At 40.6% G+C, this 22969-nt stretch overlaps 1 protein-coding gene across 13 annotated transcripts in view; it reads left to right on the top strand.

The window, feature by feature from the left end:
- Window positions 1-20898, top strand: part of RASAL2 (RAS protein activator like 2) — a 219528-nt gene extending 198630 nt beyond the window's left edge. For 6 of the 13 annotated variants that reach the window (XM_036443088.2, XM_036443083.2, XM_036443095.2 and 3 more), the window contains 10 exons: window positions 1341-1485; window positions 2124-2360; window positions 2614-2815; window positions 4986-5185; window positions 5963-6824; window positions 11443-11577; window positions 13415-13617; window positions 14846-14933; window positions 17679-17709; window positions 19930-20898. In XM_036443088.2, coding sequence (XP_036298981.1) covers window positions 1341-1485; window positions 2124-2360; window positions 2614-2815; window positions 4986-5185; window positions 5963-6824; window positions 11443-11577; window positions 13415-13617; window positions 14846-14933; window positions 17679-17709; window positions 19930-20072 — 2246 coding nt within the window. In that variant the 3' untranslated portion in view covers window positions 20073-20898. Of the gene's footprint in view, window positions 1-1340; window positions 1486-2123; window positions 2361-2613; window positions 2816-4985; window positions 5186-5962; window positions 6825-11442; window positions 11578-13414; window positions 13618-14845; window positions 14934-17568; window positions 17711-19929 lie in introns of those variants that run through there. The other 7 variants (XM_036443089.2, XM_036443084.2, XM_036443094.2 and 4 more) reach the window with 5 other exon arrangements.
- Window positions 20899-22969: the final 2071 nt, after the last annotated feature.

The following is a 22969-nucleotide window of genomic DNA, read 5'->3' as shown; positions in this document are numbered from 1 at the left end:
TATGCTGTTCTCCAAATATGGCAGCTGAAGCTTAGACTAGTTAAGTGACTTTTCAAGGCCCACAGTCATTAAGTAATGTGCCCAGGATTTTATCCCAGATCTGACTGGCTCCAAACCCTTTTTCTTCTCTGTGCACCACTGTTTCCTGTTCTCCACGCATTTTTCTTTCAAATAACCACTTCTCATCCTCATAGCTATTTTTAAAAGCTTTCATTTACCTCAGTACTAGCCATTTTACTAGGGGGAAAAATGCTGTTTATATCGTTGCCGCTACTTAATTTTACAGCTATCATTATTTACTTTCATAAAATCTATTATAACGAGCCTACACGAGCCTATCAAGTAATGTAAGCATATTTGAAAGGGTCTTTGAAAGATCTCCTCTTTCATAAAGGCCTATAAAAACCCAAGGACACATAGCACCAGGCATCATAAATATGTATTGATCAATTGCAATGCTTTAGGAGCTATTTGATATGCTGGGGATCTGAACATGAGTAGAACCTGGTCCCTGACCTCCAAAGGTATTCATCTTAGAGATGAGACACACATATGAACAAATAAGCACAAAACAGTGTGACTCATGGAGTAGAATATATATAGGTATAGTGGTGGATAATGGGGTGAATGAAGAACAAGTAAGGTAAGAACTTGTTCTTTCAGAGAACGTTGGGCATATCCTTTTAGAGAATAGGATATATGAACAGGGCTTCTAAGCTAAACCTATTTGGAAAAACAATACAGATTATATAAAGCGATGTTCTGCTACAAACTTGTGCTGTGTTGAATGACTGTTCTCATTACAAGAGGTAAGTCTAGACATCCTTACTCAAATCTATGTTTGGTACCAAAATTAGCAGTTAAAACCTTAAGTGGGCTAGTTAGTAACAGTCCAAGTCCAAGATGTGTGGTCATCAAGGTTATTTTTTCTCCTAAGATAATAACACTATTCACCCTTGGTAAAGGGGCCTTATAATAAATAATGAATTTATACTCATTTACTTGTGGTTTCAGATAAAAGATTTAAAGTTATATAGTAATTGTTGATAGTAGTATCATTGTTATTTTTGTAAATATAATGGTGATGATGATGATGATGATGATGATGCTGGTGATTGCTGTTTTTCCATCTCCAGGGTAAAGAAAATAAACATGATATTTTGGAGGTGATAACTTTTGGTTTCCAAAGCAGTGACCCTTCATGAACAGTCTTTTGTATCCTCCCTGTCAGATCTCAGAAAGATTCCCCATTATGCATTTTAGGACAGGAATCTTAAGCCCTATTGTTCTATTTAGGAAGACCCTATTTATTGTTCTGTCTGTCATCTCTCTTCACATAGGGGAGTTCATCAAAGCTTTGTATGAGTCAGATGAGAACTGTGAAGTGGATCCCAGCAAATGTTCATCTAGTGAATTGATAGACCATCAGAGCAACCTGAAAATGTGCTGTGAGCTGGCTTTCTGCAAGATCATCAACTCTTACTGGTGAGCTGGTGTCAGTGCTTCATCCACCACCTTTGGAACTTTCATTTTCTATATAAAAGTCATCATGGTGTTAACTATTATTTCCCAACCAAAGGAAGGGCTTAGGGGGGAAAACAGACAGTTTCCCTAATACATTCCTGTCTAAAATCTAAATCTCCATTGTGAGCCCAAGAATTTCTGAACTATATACATAAATACAATGTTTATGTACAATATTAACACCACATTCTCAAATGGGTTTCTAAGATATTTACTGGTGTTAAAAAAAGATGTGTTAGTTATTTTTGCTCATTGCTCCAACCTCAGCAATTGGTGAGATTTTGGAAGATTTTGAATGAACAGTCTTTAGAGAGATTATGGTTATCTTGATTAAGCCAGATGGCATAGTCAGGAACCTCATGCCATTTTCCCACTTTGCAAAACTAAATTTATACTAATTCCTGAGCTTTACAGCTTTGAGTTTCTAGTCTCCATCTGGGCTTCTGTGAATTTTCCACCACCTCTCAGCCACAAACCATTTAAGGTCTCCCCTAGGCCCTCCTTGCCTGGCTCTAGACCAGAAGTGTGTTGGGCCAGAGTGAGATTGCTTGCGGTTTCCTTGGGTATTTAGAGATTTTGATCTTTTTTTCCTTCCCCAGTGTTTTTCCTCGTGAACTGAAAGAGGTGTTTGCATCATGGAAGCAGCAGTGCCTGAACCGTGGGAAGCAAGACATCAGCGAACGGCTCATCAGTGCCTCGTTGTTCCTGCGTTTCCTGTGCCCAGCCATCATGTCTCCCAGTCTGTTCAACCTAATGCAGGAGTATCCTGATGACCGCACGTCTCGGACTCTGACTCTAATTGCCAAGGTCATTCAGAATCTGGCTAACTTTGCCAAGTACGTGTTGCTATCATAACCCCTTTTTACAAAACATTGTTCAAAAAAATATATGAGATCTAAAATTTGGGAAATGATAGTGATCCTCATCACTCATGTTATAAGACTTTCATTGTGGTGTTATTATAAATAACAAAAAAGAATTGGAAACAACTTAAATATTCAATTTATAGTTCTGTGTACAGTCAACTCAAAATGGTCACCTCTCTTTTCCTGAATATGTTCTTTGTCATTTTCTCTCCCTCTCCTTTAGATTTGGTAACAAAGAAGAATACATGGCATTCATGAATGATTTTCTAGAACATGAGTGGGGTGGAATGAAGCGCTTTCTTTTGGAGATCTCTAATCCAGACACCATCTCAAACACCCCAGGCTTTGATGGTTACATTGACCTGGGCCGGGAGCTTTCAGTTTTGCATTCCTTACTGTGGGAAGTAGTTTCCCAGCTCGATAAGGTAAAGTAGGCTGGAATAGTAAAGGGAGAAGGGAGGTAGAGAACTTGAATGTACCTGAATTCTGGCAGAGCATCCACAGGGTGATAGCACTCACCTTTCTGTTAATTGAAAGCAACCTTTTGTCCTGTAAGTCTCAGAATAAATGGTTGTCATTTCTGAGTGAAATATGCACCCTACAAGCCAAGAAATTCTAGAAAGCCATGAAATTACTTACCTATTTTTCAAGTAATTATCTGCATTAATGGAGTATATATTTCTATAAATAAATAAGTACAGTATATATAACAAATCTAAAAACTTGCCTAGAAACTAATATCTATTATTAGTGTATGTGGCCTTATTCATGTGAATAAGATGAGATGAAGCTTTATATAGCAATTTCTAACAAAAGGGTGGACTTCAGAATATAAGGGTGGGCTATCATGTTTAATCAGCTTTATCCTTGAGAATTTTTTTGTTGCTATGCTAGTCAGAGGGCTTAAAATAACTATTAGTACTACAAAGTTAGCTATGTGGGATCTGAAAATCCTGGTGGTTTCTTTCTCTATAGATGTAAATTAAGAATACAGAAAACAATTATAATTTTTAATCATTTATTTTCTGACTATAAGCTAAGAATTTTATTATTAAATCTTAATAAGAATTTTATATTAATAACTAGATATATACCATGCCTATCATTTTCTTCCTTCTGGGATTTTGCAAAGAGGAATAGGTTTTATAATGGAGAATAGTCTTAACAGATTTAGGTTAGGTTTATTACAATAATTATTTATTGATGCTTTTCTTTACTACAGGTACTTTGTAAATATGTTGGTGTGGTATGTTAGAATAACTTCAAAAGACAAAGTTATTTTTCTGTGATGAGAATTTATTTTCCTTTATTTTTCTATTATCCTTAAAAATGTTCCAATAATATTGAGGGGTGTAAAACCTATTAATAAAGACCACTTTCCTGAGGAAATGTAAATGGTAGGGTGCTTTAAACATTGTAAAATAAGAAACTATTCCTTATTCTTGAGGACCCCTTCTATACTTGTAGAAATGCCAGCTGGATTTTACGTTGCAGCTGTGCTGAGGGTAAATCCCTTGACAATGAATCGTGGCTCAAGAAGGTTGAGCATGTAAAGGCATCCTCCAGGTGACATTTGAGCACGCATTCTACTGATTTGAGCAGGATTGAAGAATCTCTTGGCTATTTAAAAACCATAGAAGACCCTTAGGCAGCCATATAAAACTGCCTATCAGTTGAGCGGTCCTATAAGACGCCATGAAAATAAGAATTCCCCAAAGAAAAAAATGACGAGATGGATAAAACAAGTTCTTAAAAGTTATTCTTTGTTGAATAGCTGAATCAGTGAGATGCAGATACAGTTTTCTTGTGAAATAAGCCTGATTTATTCAGGGTCAAGGTCTTTTTAACAGGCTTTGCTGTGTAAATACACTTTCTCCTTTATTATTATTATTATTATTATTATTATTATTATTATCTCTGTTTGGTCCTGGGAACCAGGAGCACATTTAGACATATTTTATAGAGAAAGTTTACTTGAGTTTTCTGTGTGTGTGTGTTGTTGGTTTTTTTGATTTTGTTTTTTTAATTGTAATGCTTAGGCCAACCTAGTTGGCAATAATAGGTTTGGGTTCCCAAGATTAAATGGCATAGTTGATAGCAATGTCAACTGTGTGTTGGACCCCTGCATGCAACACTTTCTTGTATGTGGCATGCATTTCTTTCTTCACATAATCCCTTTTCTTTGTAAGTTTTATCACACTAGCCTTTTGGTTAGAAGGTATTTGGTCCTTCCCCTATCCTCCCCCTACCCTACCCCCAGCTTGATCTACTAGCTTTCCAAAGATTTTGTTTGCTTTGCATGCCTATTTTAGTTGGAATGGCAATATTTTGGTTGTTTTGAGCATGTCTTTTAATTTTTATTTGCATAATCCTAATTTCTATTTCCTTTCTTTCCTCGATGTCTGCTGCACCTTGTTTCGCGTCCTCCATCCATCTCGACGCCATGGTTCCGCTGCTCCATAACAATGCATTATGAACCTGCCACTCCCACATGCAAACACCTACCCTTCCCTCCAACTACACCCATTCATCAATGGGCATCATGGTCCCCAAAACAATCTGTGGTGGATGTCGCAATGCTTATTATCCAATTAGGGTGAAAATTCCTTCCTACAGGCGACTGTGGCAAAACTGGGACCTCTCCCTCGAGTTCTTGCTGATATCACCAAGTCTCTGACTAACCCTACGCCAATACAGCAGCAACTGAGACGCTTCACTGAGCATAACTCCAGTCCCAATGTCAGTGGAAGCCTCTCCTCTGGGCTGCAGAAAATATTTGAAGACCCTTCTGACAGGTATGAAAGAGAATTTGAAGTACTGTCCCAGAGATATAATGCTTAGAGGTTTGGCAAAAATATTTTTTAACTTATGTGTTGAGTTTATAAACTTTAAAGTCTTGAGCAATTGGAAATAATAATCTGATCTGAGATAAAGCCAATTGTTTGTCATAATAATACACAAGATCTAGGATACTTATTTTCTAGAATGATATTGTAAAGTTATATTTAACAAATACCGTAAAAAAAAAAAACAAAAAAAAAACTATGTCCTGCTTAATAGAAGACTTAAGGGCTCTATGAAATTGACATTTTCATATATTATAGCACTCAGAAATCTGGAGAACTTCAGTTAAACACATTTTGTAATTGGCAGTTTCAGCTACACAGTAGACACAGTATTGATGCTTAGACTTTGTTTTCTTTGTGTTGGCAAGATTTGTGCCTTTGGCATGGGCCCTTGGGCTGTGCACTTAGAGCCTCTCCTCTTGAACAAATTAAATATGAATTGGGATACCGGGGGAGGGCTTAAAGTCAAACTAGAAAATGGTTGGAATGCTAGTGAAAATGGAAGACAGTGATGGAGTAGTATACACAGTATTATTCACCATCTTTGGAGAAAAACTAAAAATGTTGGATTTTATTCTGAGAATCGTAAGGTTGAAATCTGAGTTAGATGGAAGTATCTGCATTGGGCCTGTGAGCCTTCAGAAGAGTTCATATGCCTGAATTGAGGAATCTTAACTATGTTGAATGTGTCTCAAGAGTAATTAAGGGTTCTTTCTGTTTCTACAGTGATTTGCATAAACTAAAGTCTCCAAGCCAGGACAACACAGATAGCTATTTCAGGGGGAAAACATTATTGCTGGTCCAACAAGCCTCCTCCCAGAGCATGACTTATTCTGAGAAGGATGAAAAGGAAGGTAGCCTTCCTAATGGGCGGAGCATCTCCCTCATGGACCTCCAGGACACGCACGCTGCTCAAGTGGAGCATGCGACCGTCATGCTCGATGTGCCTCTGCGCTTGACCGGAAGTCAGCTTTCCATAACCCAGGTCGCCAGCATCAAGCAGCTGCGGGAAACCCAAAGCACACCCCAGAGTGCACCCCAAGTCAGAAGGCCCCTGCACCCGGCCTTGAACCAGCCAGGCAGCCTCCAGCCCTTGTCATTCCAAAACCCTGTCTATCACCTCAGTAACCCAATCCCAGCAATGCCAAAGACCTCCGTGGATTCCAGTTTGGAGAACCTAAGCACTGCCAGTTCCAGAAGCCAAAGTAACAGTGAGGACTTCAAGCTCAGTGGACCCAGCAATAGCAGCATGGAAGACTTCAGCAAACGTAGCACTCAGAGCGAGGACTTCTCCAGGCGGCACACTATGCCAGACAGGCACATACCTCTTGCTCTGCCCCGGCAAAATAGTACTGGGCAGGCGCAGATCCGAAAAATGGACCAAGCCGGATTGGGTGCCCGGGCTAAAGCCGCGCCGTCCCTGCCACACAGTGCTTCCTTACGGAGCACGGGGAGCATGTCGGTGGCCTCGGCAGCCCTGGTGGCCGAGCCTGTGCAGAATGGAAGCCGGTCCCGGCAGCAGTCCTCTTCCTCCAGAGAGAGCCCTGTCCCCAAAGTGAGAGCGATCCAGAGACAGCAGACACAGCAGGTAGGGCGAGTGTTGGATGACCTGGCTTCTACCCGGTCCAACTGTCTCCTCAGGACTGTGTAGAAATTGTTGGGAAACCCCATATTGCTAACAAGGTCTCCATTTAAAAATATTCCTGCCGCTTTTAAATAGGAAGAGGAAATAAAAGGTTTGGGAGGCTTCTAGTAAGGTGAGGCAACAGAATGTAGCTTGACTCATCACCCTGAGGACACTGTAACAACCACCCAGGGGCCTTGCCTTCCCTTCACTCAGCACTGAGAACAGATCCATTATGTGGAATGAATAATTACACACTTAAACTATGGAATCTATAGGCCAAATCAACTAGAAAGTATTTGGGGACCTGGACATTAATTCTCCCTAAATATTTTTTTTAAGCTTCCAAAATAAAGTTTTGTATTCTGAGCCAAGAGTTTAATATAACTATTCCCTATTCCATCCTCCAGCTCCCTCTGGAAATATCAAGTCTCTTGTGCCTTTTCCTGGAAATCGCTAGGAAAATAAACAACTGAACATCAATAGTGACAAAGTAAAGCGGAGGGAAGGGAGTGGATAGAAACACAGGTGGTTGACAAGTATTCTAAACATTTACAACTTCTTTATAATTTCTCTTTACATCTGGCGTAGGGAATTTGTGGCCCACAGGTCCACAAAATCATGTGGTCTGGCCCTGCAAAGGCATTAGGGGTGAATTAATTAAATGTTTGACAAAGTGTAGTAGGCTAATTTTTAAGTTGATAATTTTGTATGGTCTGTGAATGATATAAATATCCAAATAGCCCTCAGCAGTAAAAAGGTTCTCCACCCCTGCTTTACAAGCACAAGACCAGCTGGTGTCCTACCCAATATTAATATAAGATTGGTAAAATATTTTCTTCTTGATAAAAAGGTTTCCCAAGAGGCAACAATATATATTTTGTTCTTTGAAATAAACTAAAAACCTTAGGAATATGTATGAGTGTGTGTGTGTGTGTGTGTAAGAGAGAGAGAGAGAGGAATATTTCTTACTTTTATCTGAAAAAGATTTTTCTCCTAAAAAGTTTTGTATTTGTTGAATTTTTTTGAAACCTGATCATACTTTATAAGTACTAGGAAGCTTTGTGATTTAAAAAAGGCCTTTGTCAGCCAAATAAATAACTTGTCAGAGGAGACTAAAATAAAACCCCAATGTATCTCTTTAATATATTTGCATTTTTATACGTAGGCCTTTACTAATTTGGATGCTTCTGCCTCCATTCTGCTGTGATCAGAGTCCTTGCTCCTTCTTTGATAACTATTGTTTAATTATTGTTTAAAAAATTAGAACATTTGCAGAATTCTTGGATGCAGAGAAAGAGGAAGGGATGGAAAACATGTCCAACTTCAGCTGATTCTGGTAGCTGACTTCCTGGGCAAAACTTCCTAGTTAGCCATTCTTTCCTAAGAAATAAAGGTTTTCTTCAGTCTTAAATTTTTCAGTTTTATTTTGTTGTATTTTTCCAAATTTACCAGTTCATGTGATTTAATAAGCATTTTCATTTAAAGAAAAGGAAAATTACCCTCCTATATAATAAAGAGGCAATATGCAAATTGACCATCACTCCAACACACAAGATGGCCACCACAAGATGGCTGGCAATGGAGGGCAGTTGTGGGTGATCAGACCTACAGGGGAGGACAGTTGGAGGAGACCCAGGTTGGCAGGGGAGGGCAGGTGGGGGGGGGGGGGCCCGGCCTGCAAGGGACAGGACAGGGAAGGATGTCTACTAACTTTTAAGGTTGACAGTGGATGTCAGCCCATCCCTGGACAGAAGAGAGGAATGCTCACCCATTCCTCCTCTAGTCATAATTCCCAGGACTCATGACTCAGTCAGATTATTCAATTGTTCGTTATAATATTTGTGCTATAGGAAAATATAACACCTATCACATAGCACTCAGTACATGTTTCTATTGGCAGTAATAAATGTATACAGTCTCCAAACAACCAATTTAAAATTTTATCACAGCCATTAATGCATTGAAGAATGTCCATATTATATTGCCATAAAGTGAGGCATAGCCACAGTGAGATGTCCAAGCACAGCTTTAAATAGTCACCTTTGCTTATGCCTTTGCTGATACTGCCACCTTATATCAGTTAAACCATAAATCACTATATTTTGATTGTTCAAGTTTCTGGTTTCTCTACACTGGCTTTTTCTAGGCAGATGGTTCATTCTTTTGAATTTATGTTATTTTTTTAAATTTCTTTCTGTTTATTGCTTGCTCTTCTCATCTTACTCCCATGAAGCCTCTGAAATTCTATATAATCAGCGCATTTTTTCAGGCAAATTCCTTTACATATTATAATTGCAAATTGTGTTAGAGAATTCTTCTCTCCCCAAAACTAGAGGACTTCTTTGTGGGGATTGTTCTGTAGGCGTCCGCAATTATCAGTGGCTTTGTCCTGTGCAAATTCCATTTGTATCTGAGCACAAAGGAGCGGCCATTGTTGGCAATGTAACTAGCCTCAGTCTCCTCCGTTTACTAGGAAGGAAATAAAATTCCAGTAAAACAATCTACAGAGGGATTTTTTTTTCCCCAGGAAACTTTAATTTTTGTCCCTTTTCAGCCTCTGTGTGGATTTATTTTTTCTCATTTTTCTCTTCATTTTGTTTTGCATGCATCATGTACTCTGTACATATAAAATTCTTCATCTGCAATGTCTGAGTTGTTCAAATATAGCATGTTACCTAAACTTAGAAGTTCAAATTTGAAGAATCTCTTAAACTTGGTATTTGACCAGCCTATTGGAATGAGGCTGTAGTTTTCACATTTGGATTTGTTGACCCCCTCCCTTAAACCAACCTCTTCAAGTACTCTCGGCATTTACTTAGTAATTTAATCCACCCATCTTTGGTGTTGATAGCAGAAGTGTTGTTATTCATTGGTGGGAACCTGACCATTTCAGACTGTGGAGAAGCCGAAACCAACAAGTCTCATTTATACATGGTAAATACTAGCAAGGAACCAGGGAGCTGCTCCTTCTCAGTTGTCCTCAGCATAGCCAGGCTATGAATAATCATAGGGTCAGCGAAACTGTTCCTCAGGCCCTTTTGCCCTAAAGTAGTATTATGATTGTTCCCAGAGAAACCCTATACAGCTTTATCTCAAGAGCGAGATGTTCTTAGTAGGAATTCCTACTCCTTTACTTTTTGCCCCTTTTTTTTCATCCTTCATTTTCTTTAATGATCCACTATTGAAAGTCAGTGGCCATAAAAAGTCTTCCTGAGGCTACAGCGAAGCAAAGTGGGATCTGAATAGCTTACCAACCTCTCTTTCAATGTCTTTGTCTATAAACTGGAGATAATAAGTTCATCTTTCCCTTAGTAATAAATTATAATGAATTTTGTCTAAAATATTAATTAATTAATAACTCAAATATTGACAGTCTAATTAGGAAATAAGACCAGCACATGTAAGACCAATAGAGAAAAATATAAATAGTATGTACCGTATTTTTCGGACCATAAGACACACCAACCAGTTTTTAGAGAAGGGAAATGAAGAAAAAAAGATTCTGAAACAAATAGTGTCCTAAAATATTTTATGTGCATTAAAACCCAACATCACAGTCATAAACACATGTAATCAACCCTGTAAAGTAAACAGCAGCATTTAGAACCATTTTAGAGCCGGGCAAGCACACAGAGATCACACAGAGCCGGGCAAGTAAAAAAACTTTTTTTTTTTAAGTATATGTGTAGGCTATATTTGGACCATAAGACGCAGGGACTTTTTCCCCCCACTTCTGGGGGGAAAAAAGTGCATCTTATGGTCTGAAAAATACGGTAGTTTTTTTTCATATGAAGAGTATATTACAACAAAAAAAAACAATTTTGAAACAAAAATCACCTCTATTTTTTTCCAGTCTAACACAAAAAACTAATTTTGATTTGTTCAATGTTACTTTTTCATCTCTTTATAATTGTGTTAAGGTTTTATCATGAATACAAGGCATAGTTAATATTGGTCACTTATTTTTTCAACAGTTATTTACTCCCCCCCAAATGCCACAGAAAGTGCTAGGATATATTAGGAAGGGGTTGAAAATCAGATTCAACCAATAAAATAGGAATAGACCTGAATGCCCAGTTCCCATTGTACAGTCTCATAATTCATTGGATGTTGTTAATCCTGGAGATAATAGTAGCTACCACCATCACCAGTAGAATGAAACCACTCTTATTTTTATGGCTTCTCATTTAACAGTTAAAGCTGAGATTACCCTAAAGAACTGCTGTTTTTAATATGTTTTTAGGGGCTAAAGTTTCTCCTTAGTGTGTCCTTAGGAGTATTGTTAGTTTGCAGTGCATTTTGAGGCACTCAACACCATAACAAATCACAGGGAAAGAAAATTTATTCGAGCATCATCTTGTTAACTTGTATAAAGCAGAAAGCTATTGAAATAGCTGCCTTGATGTAATAAGTTCCAAACAGTGAAATTGTTATTAGTTTTGGTGGCTACTTTAGCTCAAACTACTATTGAATAGTAGAAAACAGGGATCATAGTATGGCTTCCAACATTAGTTCTCTTTGTGAAACATGTCTAGTGGATGAGCTGTCTTGGGGATGCTAATAAGTATTTCTGATGCAGGTTCAGTCACCTGTGGACTCTGCCACAATGTCCCCAGTAGAGAGGACAGCAGCCTGGGTTCTGAACAATGGGCAGTATGAAGAGGATGTGGAAGAAACTGAGCAAAATCAAGATGAAGCCAAGCATGCTGAGAAGGTAGAACCAAGTCTGTCTTTATTGACGTTATTGCCTCACAGTGATAGGCCACAAAAGGGTTGTCTAGCCAAGGACCTGCTCTGCCCCTCCCCAGCTTCAGCTCCACCTCTTATATTGACCATCATGTACATATCTATGAATAATAACTAGTAATAACTAATAGTGTCCTCATGTGGAAATATACAGAAAATATCCATTAAGCTGGGGTGGAGGGCACCAGTCTATTTTCTTTTTATGTAGGTTGCCTTAATTTAGAGAATACTCTTAAGTTTCTAGTAATTTTAGGCACTTATAGGGTTTCTGTAAACTGGTTGGTACTCTTCATCCAAGACCCAAATTTCCCTTAGACCACATGTGTCAAACACAAGGCCCTCGGGCCAAATCCGTCCCGCCAGGCCTTGCAATGTGGCCCACACCGCGCTGTCATCACTGCACTCCGCTGCGTTTCCATCACAATGACAGTTTATGACTGTTCAGTAAACCATTCGGCCCGCGATTTAGGCTGGATTTTAGATTTTGGCCCCTTCTCTGATTGAGTTCGACACCCCTACCTTAGACTAAACTTCCTTTCTCTGACTTGATAATGATTTTTTGTTTGTTTTTTCTTTTTGTCTTTTCTAGAACTTTTGGTCTTATAGATGATTTTTTTTTTAAAGATATCTATTGACTCATTTTTTGTTTTTGTTTTTAAAGTTGACATAGAAAAAAATTATCAAACAAGAACTTGACACCATGTATGGCATTATCTTATTTGATTAAGAACCAGAGACAGCTAGCTTCTGCTTACCTATCAGCATGACCCAAAACATGCTCATTGATGCAGTCTTCAAACTTTGTCATCTTTGACCTTCTGGATTAAATCATCATTTAGGACCATGTTATTGAAGAAGCCAATTGTCTGATTGTCAATTAAATGAAACATTATGTGAAAATAGATTGCATTGTACAAATTATTGTACAGATTTATCACTAATTCCTAATGAATTTATGTAGACCATCTATAACAAAGCTTATGCTTCTCACCTTGCCTAGAAATTTGACATTCTAGTGTACTCAAACCCCGAACCCAGCAACTTCAGTACATAAAGGGCTGTGTAAGCAATTTAATTATATAAAGCTTTGCTCTTATAAAGCTTTTGCGAGAAAACAGACCTGTGTGTTGAGAAAGGAAAACTAAGTTGAGAAAGGTGAACCACATCATAAAAAGGGCCAAGAGGCAGTATCCATCAGCCCTAAAGTACTTGTACACCTTTGGCTTAATGCTTGTGACCTGAATATTTTATAATTTTCTAGTTGGGGAGAAAGAAGCAATAGTCAACAGTAATCTAATAGCCATAAATTTCTAGTTATTTATTTAGTGGTGCTTAACATTATAGAAATGTTGGGTGTTCTCCACAGGGATGATTCTAATAGAGTGAAGGAACAATGAGCCAATCTCGGTCTGAGATACTACAAAGGCAATGACATAACCTTTCTCTTGTCAACAACTGGCTTTTGGCTCATTTTAAGTGATTTTTCAGGCTTCTGAGTGCTTGATCATTTTATTTTCCTACTCTTATTTGATGCCATCACAGATTGGATGTGGCTTGCAGAAGCTGGTAGTTTAATGTGGAGAGAGACACATTAATATATAGATTTGGAATGCCAAGTTAACAATATAAATGTAATTTTAGGAGGAGGGCAGAGCTCCATTCCCATTTGTGCCTGTTGATAATTTTCAAGGACATCAGCAATAGGTGGGATGGCAGCTTGGACGGTATCCAGCTCAGAGGGCTTCTTTTTTCAAAAGCAAATCACTGATTCTACAACTTGCAGAACTCCTTTTTCTGCCCTCTAGTATGAACAGGAAATCACTAAACTGAAGGAGCGCCTGCGAGTGTCCAGCCGGAGGCTAGAGGAGTATGAGCGCCGGCTGCTGGTGCAGGAGCAGCAGATGCAGAAGCTGCTGCTGGAGTACAAGGCCCGGCTGGAGGACAGCGAGGAACGGCTGCGCCGGCAGCAAGAAGAGAAGGACAGCCAGATGAAGAGCATCATCAGCAGGTTAGCGGGTCACCTGGCCATGGGGGTGGGTAGCCAGGCACACAAAGAGGTGGAAAGAGGAGCCAGACACTCCTCAAGGAACGGTAGCAGTGCCGCTTGCAACTCTGCGTACGTTCATGGTACTTAGTACAAAGGTGATGACTGGTTCTGTCCCTTAAATTTCCCCAGTGGGAGACCTCTGTGCACTCCCTTTAAAGATAGAGGTGGTCTGTTTTCTTTCACCGTAACAATTAGGAAAAATAAAAACTTAATGATGCCCTTAAGAGGCCTTCGAGGAGAACTGGGTTTTAAAAACCCAAGTATTCAGTGTCCACGACTAACTTAGTGTTTCCAAAAACAGGGAAGGAAGTCTCTCTTGGTGAAGGCAAGAGAACCAAGAGAAGAGAGTGCCAAGGATATCAAGGGAGACTAAGGGAATGTTAATTTTACCCTATACTCACAGAGCACTTACTATGGGCCTGGCTCATTTCTGAGTCCTTTACAGATTGTTTAATCTGTTAGTAATAATTTGTTTAATGCCAACGTCTGAGGTAGGCATATTACTATTCTCATCTTACAAATAAAGAAGTAAGCAACAAGTTAAGTCACTTGCCCATGGTCACCTCACAGTGCAACCAAGATTTGAAGCCAGGCTCAAGCTCCAGAGTCCATGCTCAGTAACCACTGTGCTTCCATCTTGTCAAAAGCTGTGGAAGGTCAGGTAAACTGAAGACAGAAGAGGTCTGCTGTTTCAGCCGTGACAGCCTTACTGAGGGCAGTTTGATGAGGTTTAAACCTCAGTGGGGTGAGATGTAAATGATTGATGAGAAAGAAACTAGACCCGCTAAGTATAGAGTCCTCTTTGAGGACCAACCTGTGCAAGGAACAGAAAGGATAGCTGTCACAGGGTAACTTGACAGCTATCCTTTAAGAGGAAGTTGTTGGGTTTTTGTTGACTGGTTTGATATTTTAAGATGAAGTGAGTTGTGCTGGGGGATCTGAGGGAAGAAGTGATCATGGAAATAATGTCCCAGAAGAGATGAAAATGTGAGTGACCTAGTCACAGGTAGAGAAATTAACGTTGGGAGTATTCCAAGGTAGGAGAGAAGAAAGAGCACACAGTTTCAGATCTCTGATTGGGATGGAGTGGAAATATTGAACTAGGATGAATTTGGATTTCTTGTCCTCTGTGTTCATTATGAAGCCCTCTCTTTGAAGATGCTGAAATGTCCTTCCTGCCACATTCTAGGCTAATGGCTGTGGAAGAGGAATTGAAGAAGGATCATGCTGAGATGCAAGCAGTTATTGATGCAAAGCAGAAAATAATCGATGCACAGGTAAGCAGGCTCGGAATCTGGTAGAAGGCACTTGTTTATAATAACTGTTATTTCCTGGCTTCCCATCCCTTGTGCATGCCAAGGCATGTACTGGAAAATGGGTCACTGGGAAGTTCTCACCATTACCTTTTGAAGACTTCTATATGATCTCTCACTTCTCCTTTCTTTTACTAGTGACAAGTCTGTTAACCCAGCAAAGTATTAGCGTGCTTAGCACAGTTGCTTGACAGGTCTCAACCTAGTGCATGATGGGGTGTACTTCTTTCCTTATGGAAAGTAGGGTGTTCTCCAAGGGAATAGCTGTGAAAAATAACTGCATGTGTCTGGCTTGTGACCTCCACTGACCATTGCTTGGCTGTGATGTTCACGGTCTTGTCAGTCACGTCCACTGTGCCATCAACCTCTAGCCCCCAACTGTAGGGGAGAGACAAGGTTATCAAAGGTACCCTTCCTTAATCCTTTGTTTCAAGGCTTGGCATTGATGCTTGGAATTTGCTTGGTTGTTGGCTGTGCTTAGAGAGCCTCTTCTGATTGATGAAATCAGTCTGGGCCTTTGCTCACTCTATACCTGTGACAGCAATGGTGTGATGACTGCCAAGAGTACCTCACAGGGACACATCAATGTTCAGAACAAAATCCAGCAGGCAGAAAATGTTTCTTAATTCTTTTTCATTTTATCAATGCAACATATAGTCTCATGTCTTAGAACGAAACAAATCACAAAAGGCAGGTGTGATTTTGAGACTGTCTGGTCTACCCACTGAAAGTGTCACCTGCCTGAAGACAACCCAGCCCGGTGTGCATTTCTCACCCTTAAGTACATACCATATCCCTCAGCTGTAAAATAAAATTGAGAGCAAGGACTTCATGTTCTGCTCTCTTCTCTGCACGTCAGTCTGTGTTAGAGCTCCCATTGTTCTAAAACATGCCCTTGCCAACTCCAGTCTAGGTGCTGGGTGGAGTTGTTTTTAAGGCACTGGGGGTGAAGCTGAAAGCACAGCCATCAGAAGAATGCTCCATGGGCCTTGTATTCCTTAGGAGACACCTGCCCAGGAAGTCGAGTGATGCTCCCTTGTCAGCATAGTTCCCAAAATATTTTGGACTCTTAAACTCTGTAATTTCTGGCTATATAGACCTCCTAAAGTAGCAGAAGAAACTTCAGTTGTAATTATCTTACAGGGTCCTTTAAAGACAAAAACTTTCAGGCGTCCCCAGGGTGAGTGAGGGAATGGTATTGGAGACAAGGCCATCTCGCTGTGTACTATAAAAACTCATCCCAGAGGCTTAGGAGAAACAGACTGGAGAAAGAGGGCAATTTAGCCAGAAAGACTAGTGTTGATAAGTTTTCACTTTGGAATTTTCAGTATGGCAGTATAAAGCTGGGAGAGTTCTAATCACCACACCAGGAGAGGTTTTAGTTCCAATAAGATACAACAGACAATTTTAATAATTTCACCCGGCCTGAGATTGTGTTAGCCTGAAGCAGAGGGAGCGTGGCTGTGTCATAGTGGTGGCTCTGCATGCAGGATTGCCCTTTTCTCGGTTGTTCATCAAGACAGCTTCATCATCAGCTTCGCATTGTGAGCCCACCCCAGCCCTGTGTTGACATCTAGGGCTAGATGACTGGGTATGCTGTAGGAGCCCTAGGATAGAAGGCGAAAGCAAGAAGGGGAACTGAATTTATCAGGGCTCAAATGGTCTGGAAAACAAGGACTTTCTGTCTGTTGACCAGGAGTGTGGCATTGATCAGGAATGGAAGAAATATTACCCTCAATGCACCAGACTTGTGGTCTAGCTCAGTTAGATAATATTTTGTGTCCATCCCTCAGGACAGCGGTGTTCAAATGGTTTGATTGTTCAAATGGACTACTTGGCTGAAACCAGAGGCACCTTTTATAGATCAGTTTCCAGCTGCTCCTACTGGCCACTCAGCAACAAGAACCACTCTCAAATAATAGGTCGAATGACACCAAAACTAGCTGAACATAATCAATTTACAGATTTCAACACAGGCATTACTGTATAGTACATTTTCGACCAGATGCCCAGTGTGGATCCCCAAAGAATACTGGGAAAATCCACCAGAGCACATGTGGAAACCACTGTACCATGCACAGCACAAATCAAACACTAAAGTCATTATAATCTCCTTAAAAGGTGGTTTCCCAGTCCCAGCTGTTGTCAGACTGAGCCATTAAAATATTATTAAAGTAAGAGATTGTGAACATCCCTCGGTTCCATTTGTAATGAGTGGCTTGGTGCCACTAGTAGAAAAAAAAACATTTCTGAAATGAATATAGTATCTTTCCTTATACTAGAGTTGAGCCCAGCATTTCCCAAAATGCTATGCCCGATGTCCATGAACTGGTTTTCATCTCTCTCAGCAGCCCTGTGTCCCACAGGGAAGGCTTGTCCCTGAATTCAGCTTCTCCATCTCCTAGAGTCAGTTCATGCCACAAGGCCAGCCTGGGCCAGCCGCTTTCTCACTGGAAGGGGGAGGATGAGCGCTCCATCGCTGAGGGCGGGTCCACTGTCCTGGACCTTTTAGCATGGCCACGGGGAGCCTGGTGATGGTACTCAGGGACATTTCTCAAACATCAGTCCAGGGACTGTGCCACCTTTCACCCCCCTCCAGGATCTCTCCATGTGACTCAGGTGGAGAACAGAGAAGGGCTTCCTCTTCTGAGAAGCAAGCAGCTGCCTAGGTACTGTTGCAAGTGATACCTCCACTGTGTTAAATTACAGGTCCTAAATGGAGATGAGATTATTCAAACAGGCAAGTAAACCCTGTCGTTCTCTAGCCGAGCAGCTCCCAGCCCTGGCCCAGTGCACTGGCCTCCTACACATTCCAGCTCCTGACTCCCCACCCTTGACATCCTTCCTGTCAGGCCTGGACCAGATTGTTCTGTCTTTCAATCCAGGCAGAATCACAGTGTCAGAGCATCTTTTGTTAACTAAACACGAACTTCAAAAATCCCTTATTTGATTTTTTTTTTCTTTTCCTTTTTGTTTTATTTTGAGAAGTTGGCATTGAGGGGAATTACAAAAGGGAGTTTTTCCACTTAGAAACTTTATCGGTTTGGGGGAGAGGAGTTGTTTAGCTTCTGTTGTTACTCTTATAGTCAATAAATAATTACATTCAACCTTAACCTCTTTGTAACCCTTTAAGAATCAAATGATGTTTTATAATGCCTAATTTTTTAATAAACCTGGAAAAATCCTAGAAATATGCTAGTATAATGAATATTCCTTAATATTGGGGCCTTATAGATTAGCCTAATGCTGAATTATCTTTTTTCATTATTTTAAGAAATTATGTTTTCCTGTGTAGGGATCATAGGGTAAAACATCAGATTTGGCTCCCAGTCCTTATTTTCTAATAACCATGGGCCAGTCCTTACCGACTGGCTGACTTGGAAAAGATCTATACTTATTATCCCAGTAAATTCCACTGGCTGTAATTTTTTTAATATCATTTTTTAAAGCCTCATGGGTCTTTTTTTCTTTGAGTTTTGCCTATCCTTCCAACAAGATACTCACCTTCCAATGTCAAAACCATATAAGATTGGTGGTTAGTTAATAATGCTGATTTTGGGTTCTTACCACCTGAGTTCTCCATCAGGGAAAGGAAGAATTTTTTTTTTTAATGATAGTAAGCATTAGCTGGGTTTTGGTTTTTATACTGTTGAGACTATGACCACCACCCTGCTGCCTTACAGATCCCTGCCCCATCCCACAGTAGGGAAGCATCATTTGATGCTGTGTCTGTACTTTTACCTAAATCCCCCATCCCCCACTCCTTGGGCAGTGGTCTTCACTCTGTATCTGCTGCAGTGAGTTCCCTACAGAGCTCCCATGGGCCCTGTGTTGCTGGCTTCAACAGCAAGGAGCAGCACCAAAGCCTCAGTCCTCCTGTACTCTCCAAGCCCGACCGTGACTCACCTCACCATGCTTTTCCCCATAAATGCAGAAGCTTCGGGGTAGGAAAGCTTCTTTTGGCTTTGGGGATTGTTCCTCATTTGCCATTTTCTTTTTAATTTTATGGGCATTTCACTTATGGAATGATTTTCCTCGCTGGTAGGGTGATTTTTTTTATTATTATTATTATTATTTTTAATTTAGATGGCCCTACTTTTCTTGAGATGCTTTTTTGTGGGGGCGGAGCTTTTCCTCCCCCCTCAGGTTTTCTTTCTTTTTTATTTTTTTAATGTGTGTGTATTCAACACCCTTTGGCTCCAAAATACTGGTTCTAAAGCGTGTGTTGTTGTTTTTCAGAGACTCAAAACTAAAATGAAAGCACTCTCCATGTTGGGTAGCTTTCCTGGAGTAACTCTGAGCTGGAATGAGTCCAGGAGCTTGTGTTCTCTGTTTGTTTTCATGTGTTATGTTTATGGCACCCCTCTCGGCCACACCTCCCTACCTGTATCCAAGTAACTCCCTGGTCTGAGCTTTTGGCTGCTTTCCCCCCTCTTGTGTGTTGCATCCTCACTTTGTTGGTGACTATAAGCTGCCACCATGTGTTGTTCTTATCTTGAGCACAATGTGAGTTCTCTGCAAATACGACTGATGTGCCCTCTTTGGGGGCTAAGGACCCACAGATCACTTGCACCTCTCTGTGAAATGAAACCTCTGGTGCTTCTTTCTCTGCCATCCAATGTCCATGTTTTAAATTTGACCAAAAGCACTGAATACAGTCGGGCAGCTTGACCCTGTGTTGCATAGTCTGAAGTAACACATGGTGTCACTTTACCATGATGTCTTAGAGACCTGCGGGATTATTAATAACACATCCTGCTATGCTGACAGGACAACAAGAGAAAATAAGCACAGACCCGTTGGACTCGGTGTGCAGAAAGAGGCAGAGACGTTCCATCGATCCAGAAAGCATCCTGCGTGCAGCGGTGTGATAGAAAGTGTTAGAACAGTCATTCTAAAGAGTATTATGGTGTGATTTCCTGTGTGGAGCCGGACTAAAGCCATGATTGGTGTGTTGTAGGAAAAACGGATCGTGTCCCTGGATTCGGCCAACACCAGACTGATGAGCGCGCTGACCCAGGTGAAGGAGCGGTACAGCATGCAGGTCCGAAATGGCCTCTCTCCCACCAACCCCACCAAGCTTTCCATCACGGAGAATGGTGAATTCAAAAACAGCAGCTGCTGACGGCCTTGGTGACTAGACAGACTGTGGGAGGAGACAGAAGGAAATGTCCCCGCTCTCCTGTCCCCTGCCCTTCCCCCAGCCCCACCAGGTTTACAGAATGTTGCTACTTCAGAACAGCAGTGAGGTGAGAAACTCTCAATTGAAAAAGGAGCCTTGTCTTTCAGGGCATAAGGCGAAGACTCCCGAGGTCAATGCTTTCCCCCCACGTCTCTGTGTACACAGGGGACTTAGTTCTGGGCCATGTACAGAAAATACCACTGTAATATACCCAAAGGAAGTTAATAATGTAGATTACCTTTTTAATTATTGCTGTTTTTATTATTGTTTTCCTCTTATTGAAAGCACTGCAGTTGTTAGTTGTATGAGTGAGAAATGAGCCCAGTGGGTCAGTAGGGAGAGACCCAGTGTCTGTCTGTCTGGTAGAAGAAGCTCACGGTGTACAATAGAACATTGTCAGAGTGAATTTTTCAGGGATTCATCTGCCAGTTTAAGAAAAATCCCTCTCCGGCCCCCTGGTCCTTTAGGAAAACATGCAAATACTAAGGTCTAAACAAAACATTTAATCCCACTGACCAACCAAGACTGGCTCTGGAAGGACAGCTACTCCACTTTGGGGAAACGCTGCTTCAGAGGACACAGACGAGAGCTCTTGCCTCAAAACTGGACTTTAGGAGTGAGTTCTGTTGAACTCCTGTTGATGTTTTATCCTTTCTGTCTATAGCAGATGGGAATTTTCCATTTTAGATAGGGGGCTGTTTTTTTTTTTACCCCAGTTGTAATAAAGGGTGTTCTCTTTCCTCTTTAGAGTTTACAAAACTATAAATATTTGTGTCTCTACACACCATCTCCACCTTCCCACACCCACTGCCCTTCCCTCCCTCATGGTGGCATCAGCGTCACCCACAGGGTTTACTCTCCTCTGGAGAGGTTCTTCCAATATGCTGTCCATAAACCATCCAAAGCAAATACCCTTTCTTCCGCACAGAAAAGGGCTAACCATACCATAGCAGGAATCTCTGACTATTTCCGACTTAAAAACAAAACATTTTCTATTTGTAAATTATAATTTTTATTTGGGATAAAGATTTTATTCATTATACTAGCAAGTCTCTAGGCAGGGTAATCTTATCTCAATATTTAACTTTTAAGTTGGTCCTTTAATCACTTAAGTAAAATTTGGGAAGGAAATCCAGATCTGAAGCATCACTCTGAAAAGTGCTGACTCCTCTTGTAAGAAAAGAAACCCTAAGCGGGAGGGCAGCGCGTTCTGTGTGTTGCCCCAGGCTCTCAGTAGATTGTCAATGATTACTGTCTCACCAGCAGTCATCCTTGGCTTTAGTGTAGGACAGAAACAGTCGTGGAAGCTGATTGTTTTCCTTTTTTCCAAAAGTGTGAATTGTCATCTTGAATGCAACCCTGATTATCAGAAGCATAGAATGTTACATATTAGCCATTAGATATACAAATATATATACATATATATTCACACATGTGTACATATAAACACACAAATAGAACTCATTCATGCCTTCTGTGCTGTGAGATATCATGTTAAAAGGGTGTTGAATCTCTTTAAGCAAGATATAAGGAGTTATTTCATTTGGTAGAGAACATTTCTCAAGTTAATGCTCTTTTAAATGGTAAACGTGAAGGAAATTTTTAAAAAGGAAGAAAGACTGGAGGGAGCCCTGTGCAGGAGTGAGTGTTTCTACATAACAGAATATTTGGAAGGGAACAGGAGAATATTTATCTATTGGGTCCTCTTTTGAGTGAAGCCTAGACAGCGGCCCCGAGTCCCTTCCGCTGTGCCCCAACTTATGTTCTGACACTTTAGCGCTACCCTCTCTCAGGTGGGCTCTGTGTTGGTCCTTGTATCTCAGCAGCCACCCAACCCACGAACTTTTAAAGCATTTTCCTTCATAACACTCCCATTTGTGCCAGTCCGGTCAGAAACCTCAAACAGGAGTTTCTCACAGTGCTTATCTGATCTGCAGACCTCATGCCCACATGTTTGGTACCCATGTATTTTCTTGAATATGGTAGTTATTTTATAAATTCTTCTCTCTCCTCTCCAATCTGAGGGCACACTGTAGTCAAAATCACTTATTTAAATGGGGGTGGGGATAACCAATTCTGCAGTTGTGCCCTTCGTTGGGAAAGGATAACATAAACATAGGTCCACTGTTTCTCAGCTCTAGCCAGGTTTAATTCTAATTCATTCTTCATAAAAAGCCTTTAATTGTGCTGCAGAAAACCTGGCAAAAGTTTGTTAGTGTCAAGGTCCTTACGTATGTAACAAGGGTGATGTGCTGCTTGAGGTTCGGAAGCTCCCAGGTGTTGGTTATGGGTTACAGACGGCTGATAAACTTAACCTGTCCTAGGGGCCTAGACACAAAACATCAGTTGTGTTTTTGGTGGATGCAGTTTATCTTGTTGGCATGTGGGAGCTCCTTAGAGCTGCCTACTTTGGAAGATTAAATGCTCAATGTTTGGATAGATTATGCAGCCCTCTATTATCAGGTTATCTCGAATGAAGAAAATAAAAAATAATAAAGTTAGACATAAGCTAGAAGTTCAGAGCTGTTGCCAGATGTTAAATGTTAGTTTATCCTTTGAGTCTGTTTCAATACAAATATTTTTTTTAATTTTTTCTTTAGAAAATACTGCAATCTGTAGAGCTTATTCTGAAAGGCTTTTTCCCCCCTCAAGTATGGAAGAAGGCAGAAACAGCTGACTTTTTAAGGAGATATAGCTTCATTGGCCTTGCTCGGCCCCAGTAGGTACCAGCCTGTGTGCAAATGGGAGGAGAGACATGGGGAAGAAGTGGGTGGACTCAGATGGCCCTGCCTTGCATTTCTACCCAGCACATCGCCAC

This window comes from Pipistrellus kuhlii, unplaced genomic scaffold (genome assembly GCF_014108245.1).
Source record: "Pipistrellus kuhlii isolate mPipKuh1 unplaced genomic scaffold, mPipKuh1.p scaffold_m20_p_18, whole genome shotgun sequence".
In the NCBI taxonomy this organism is placed as follows: domain Eukaryota; kingdom Metazoa; phylum Chordata; class Mammalia; order Chiroptera; family Vespertilionidae; genus Pipistrellus; species Pipistrellus kuhlii.
The sequence above is the reverse complement of the archived record's forward strand: the minus strand, read 5'-3'. Positions and strand labels throughout refer to the sequence as shown.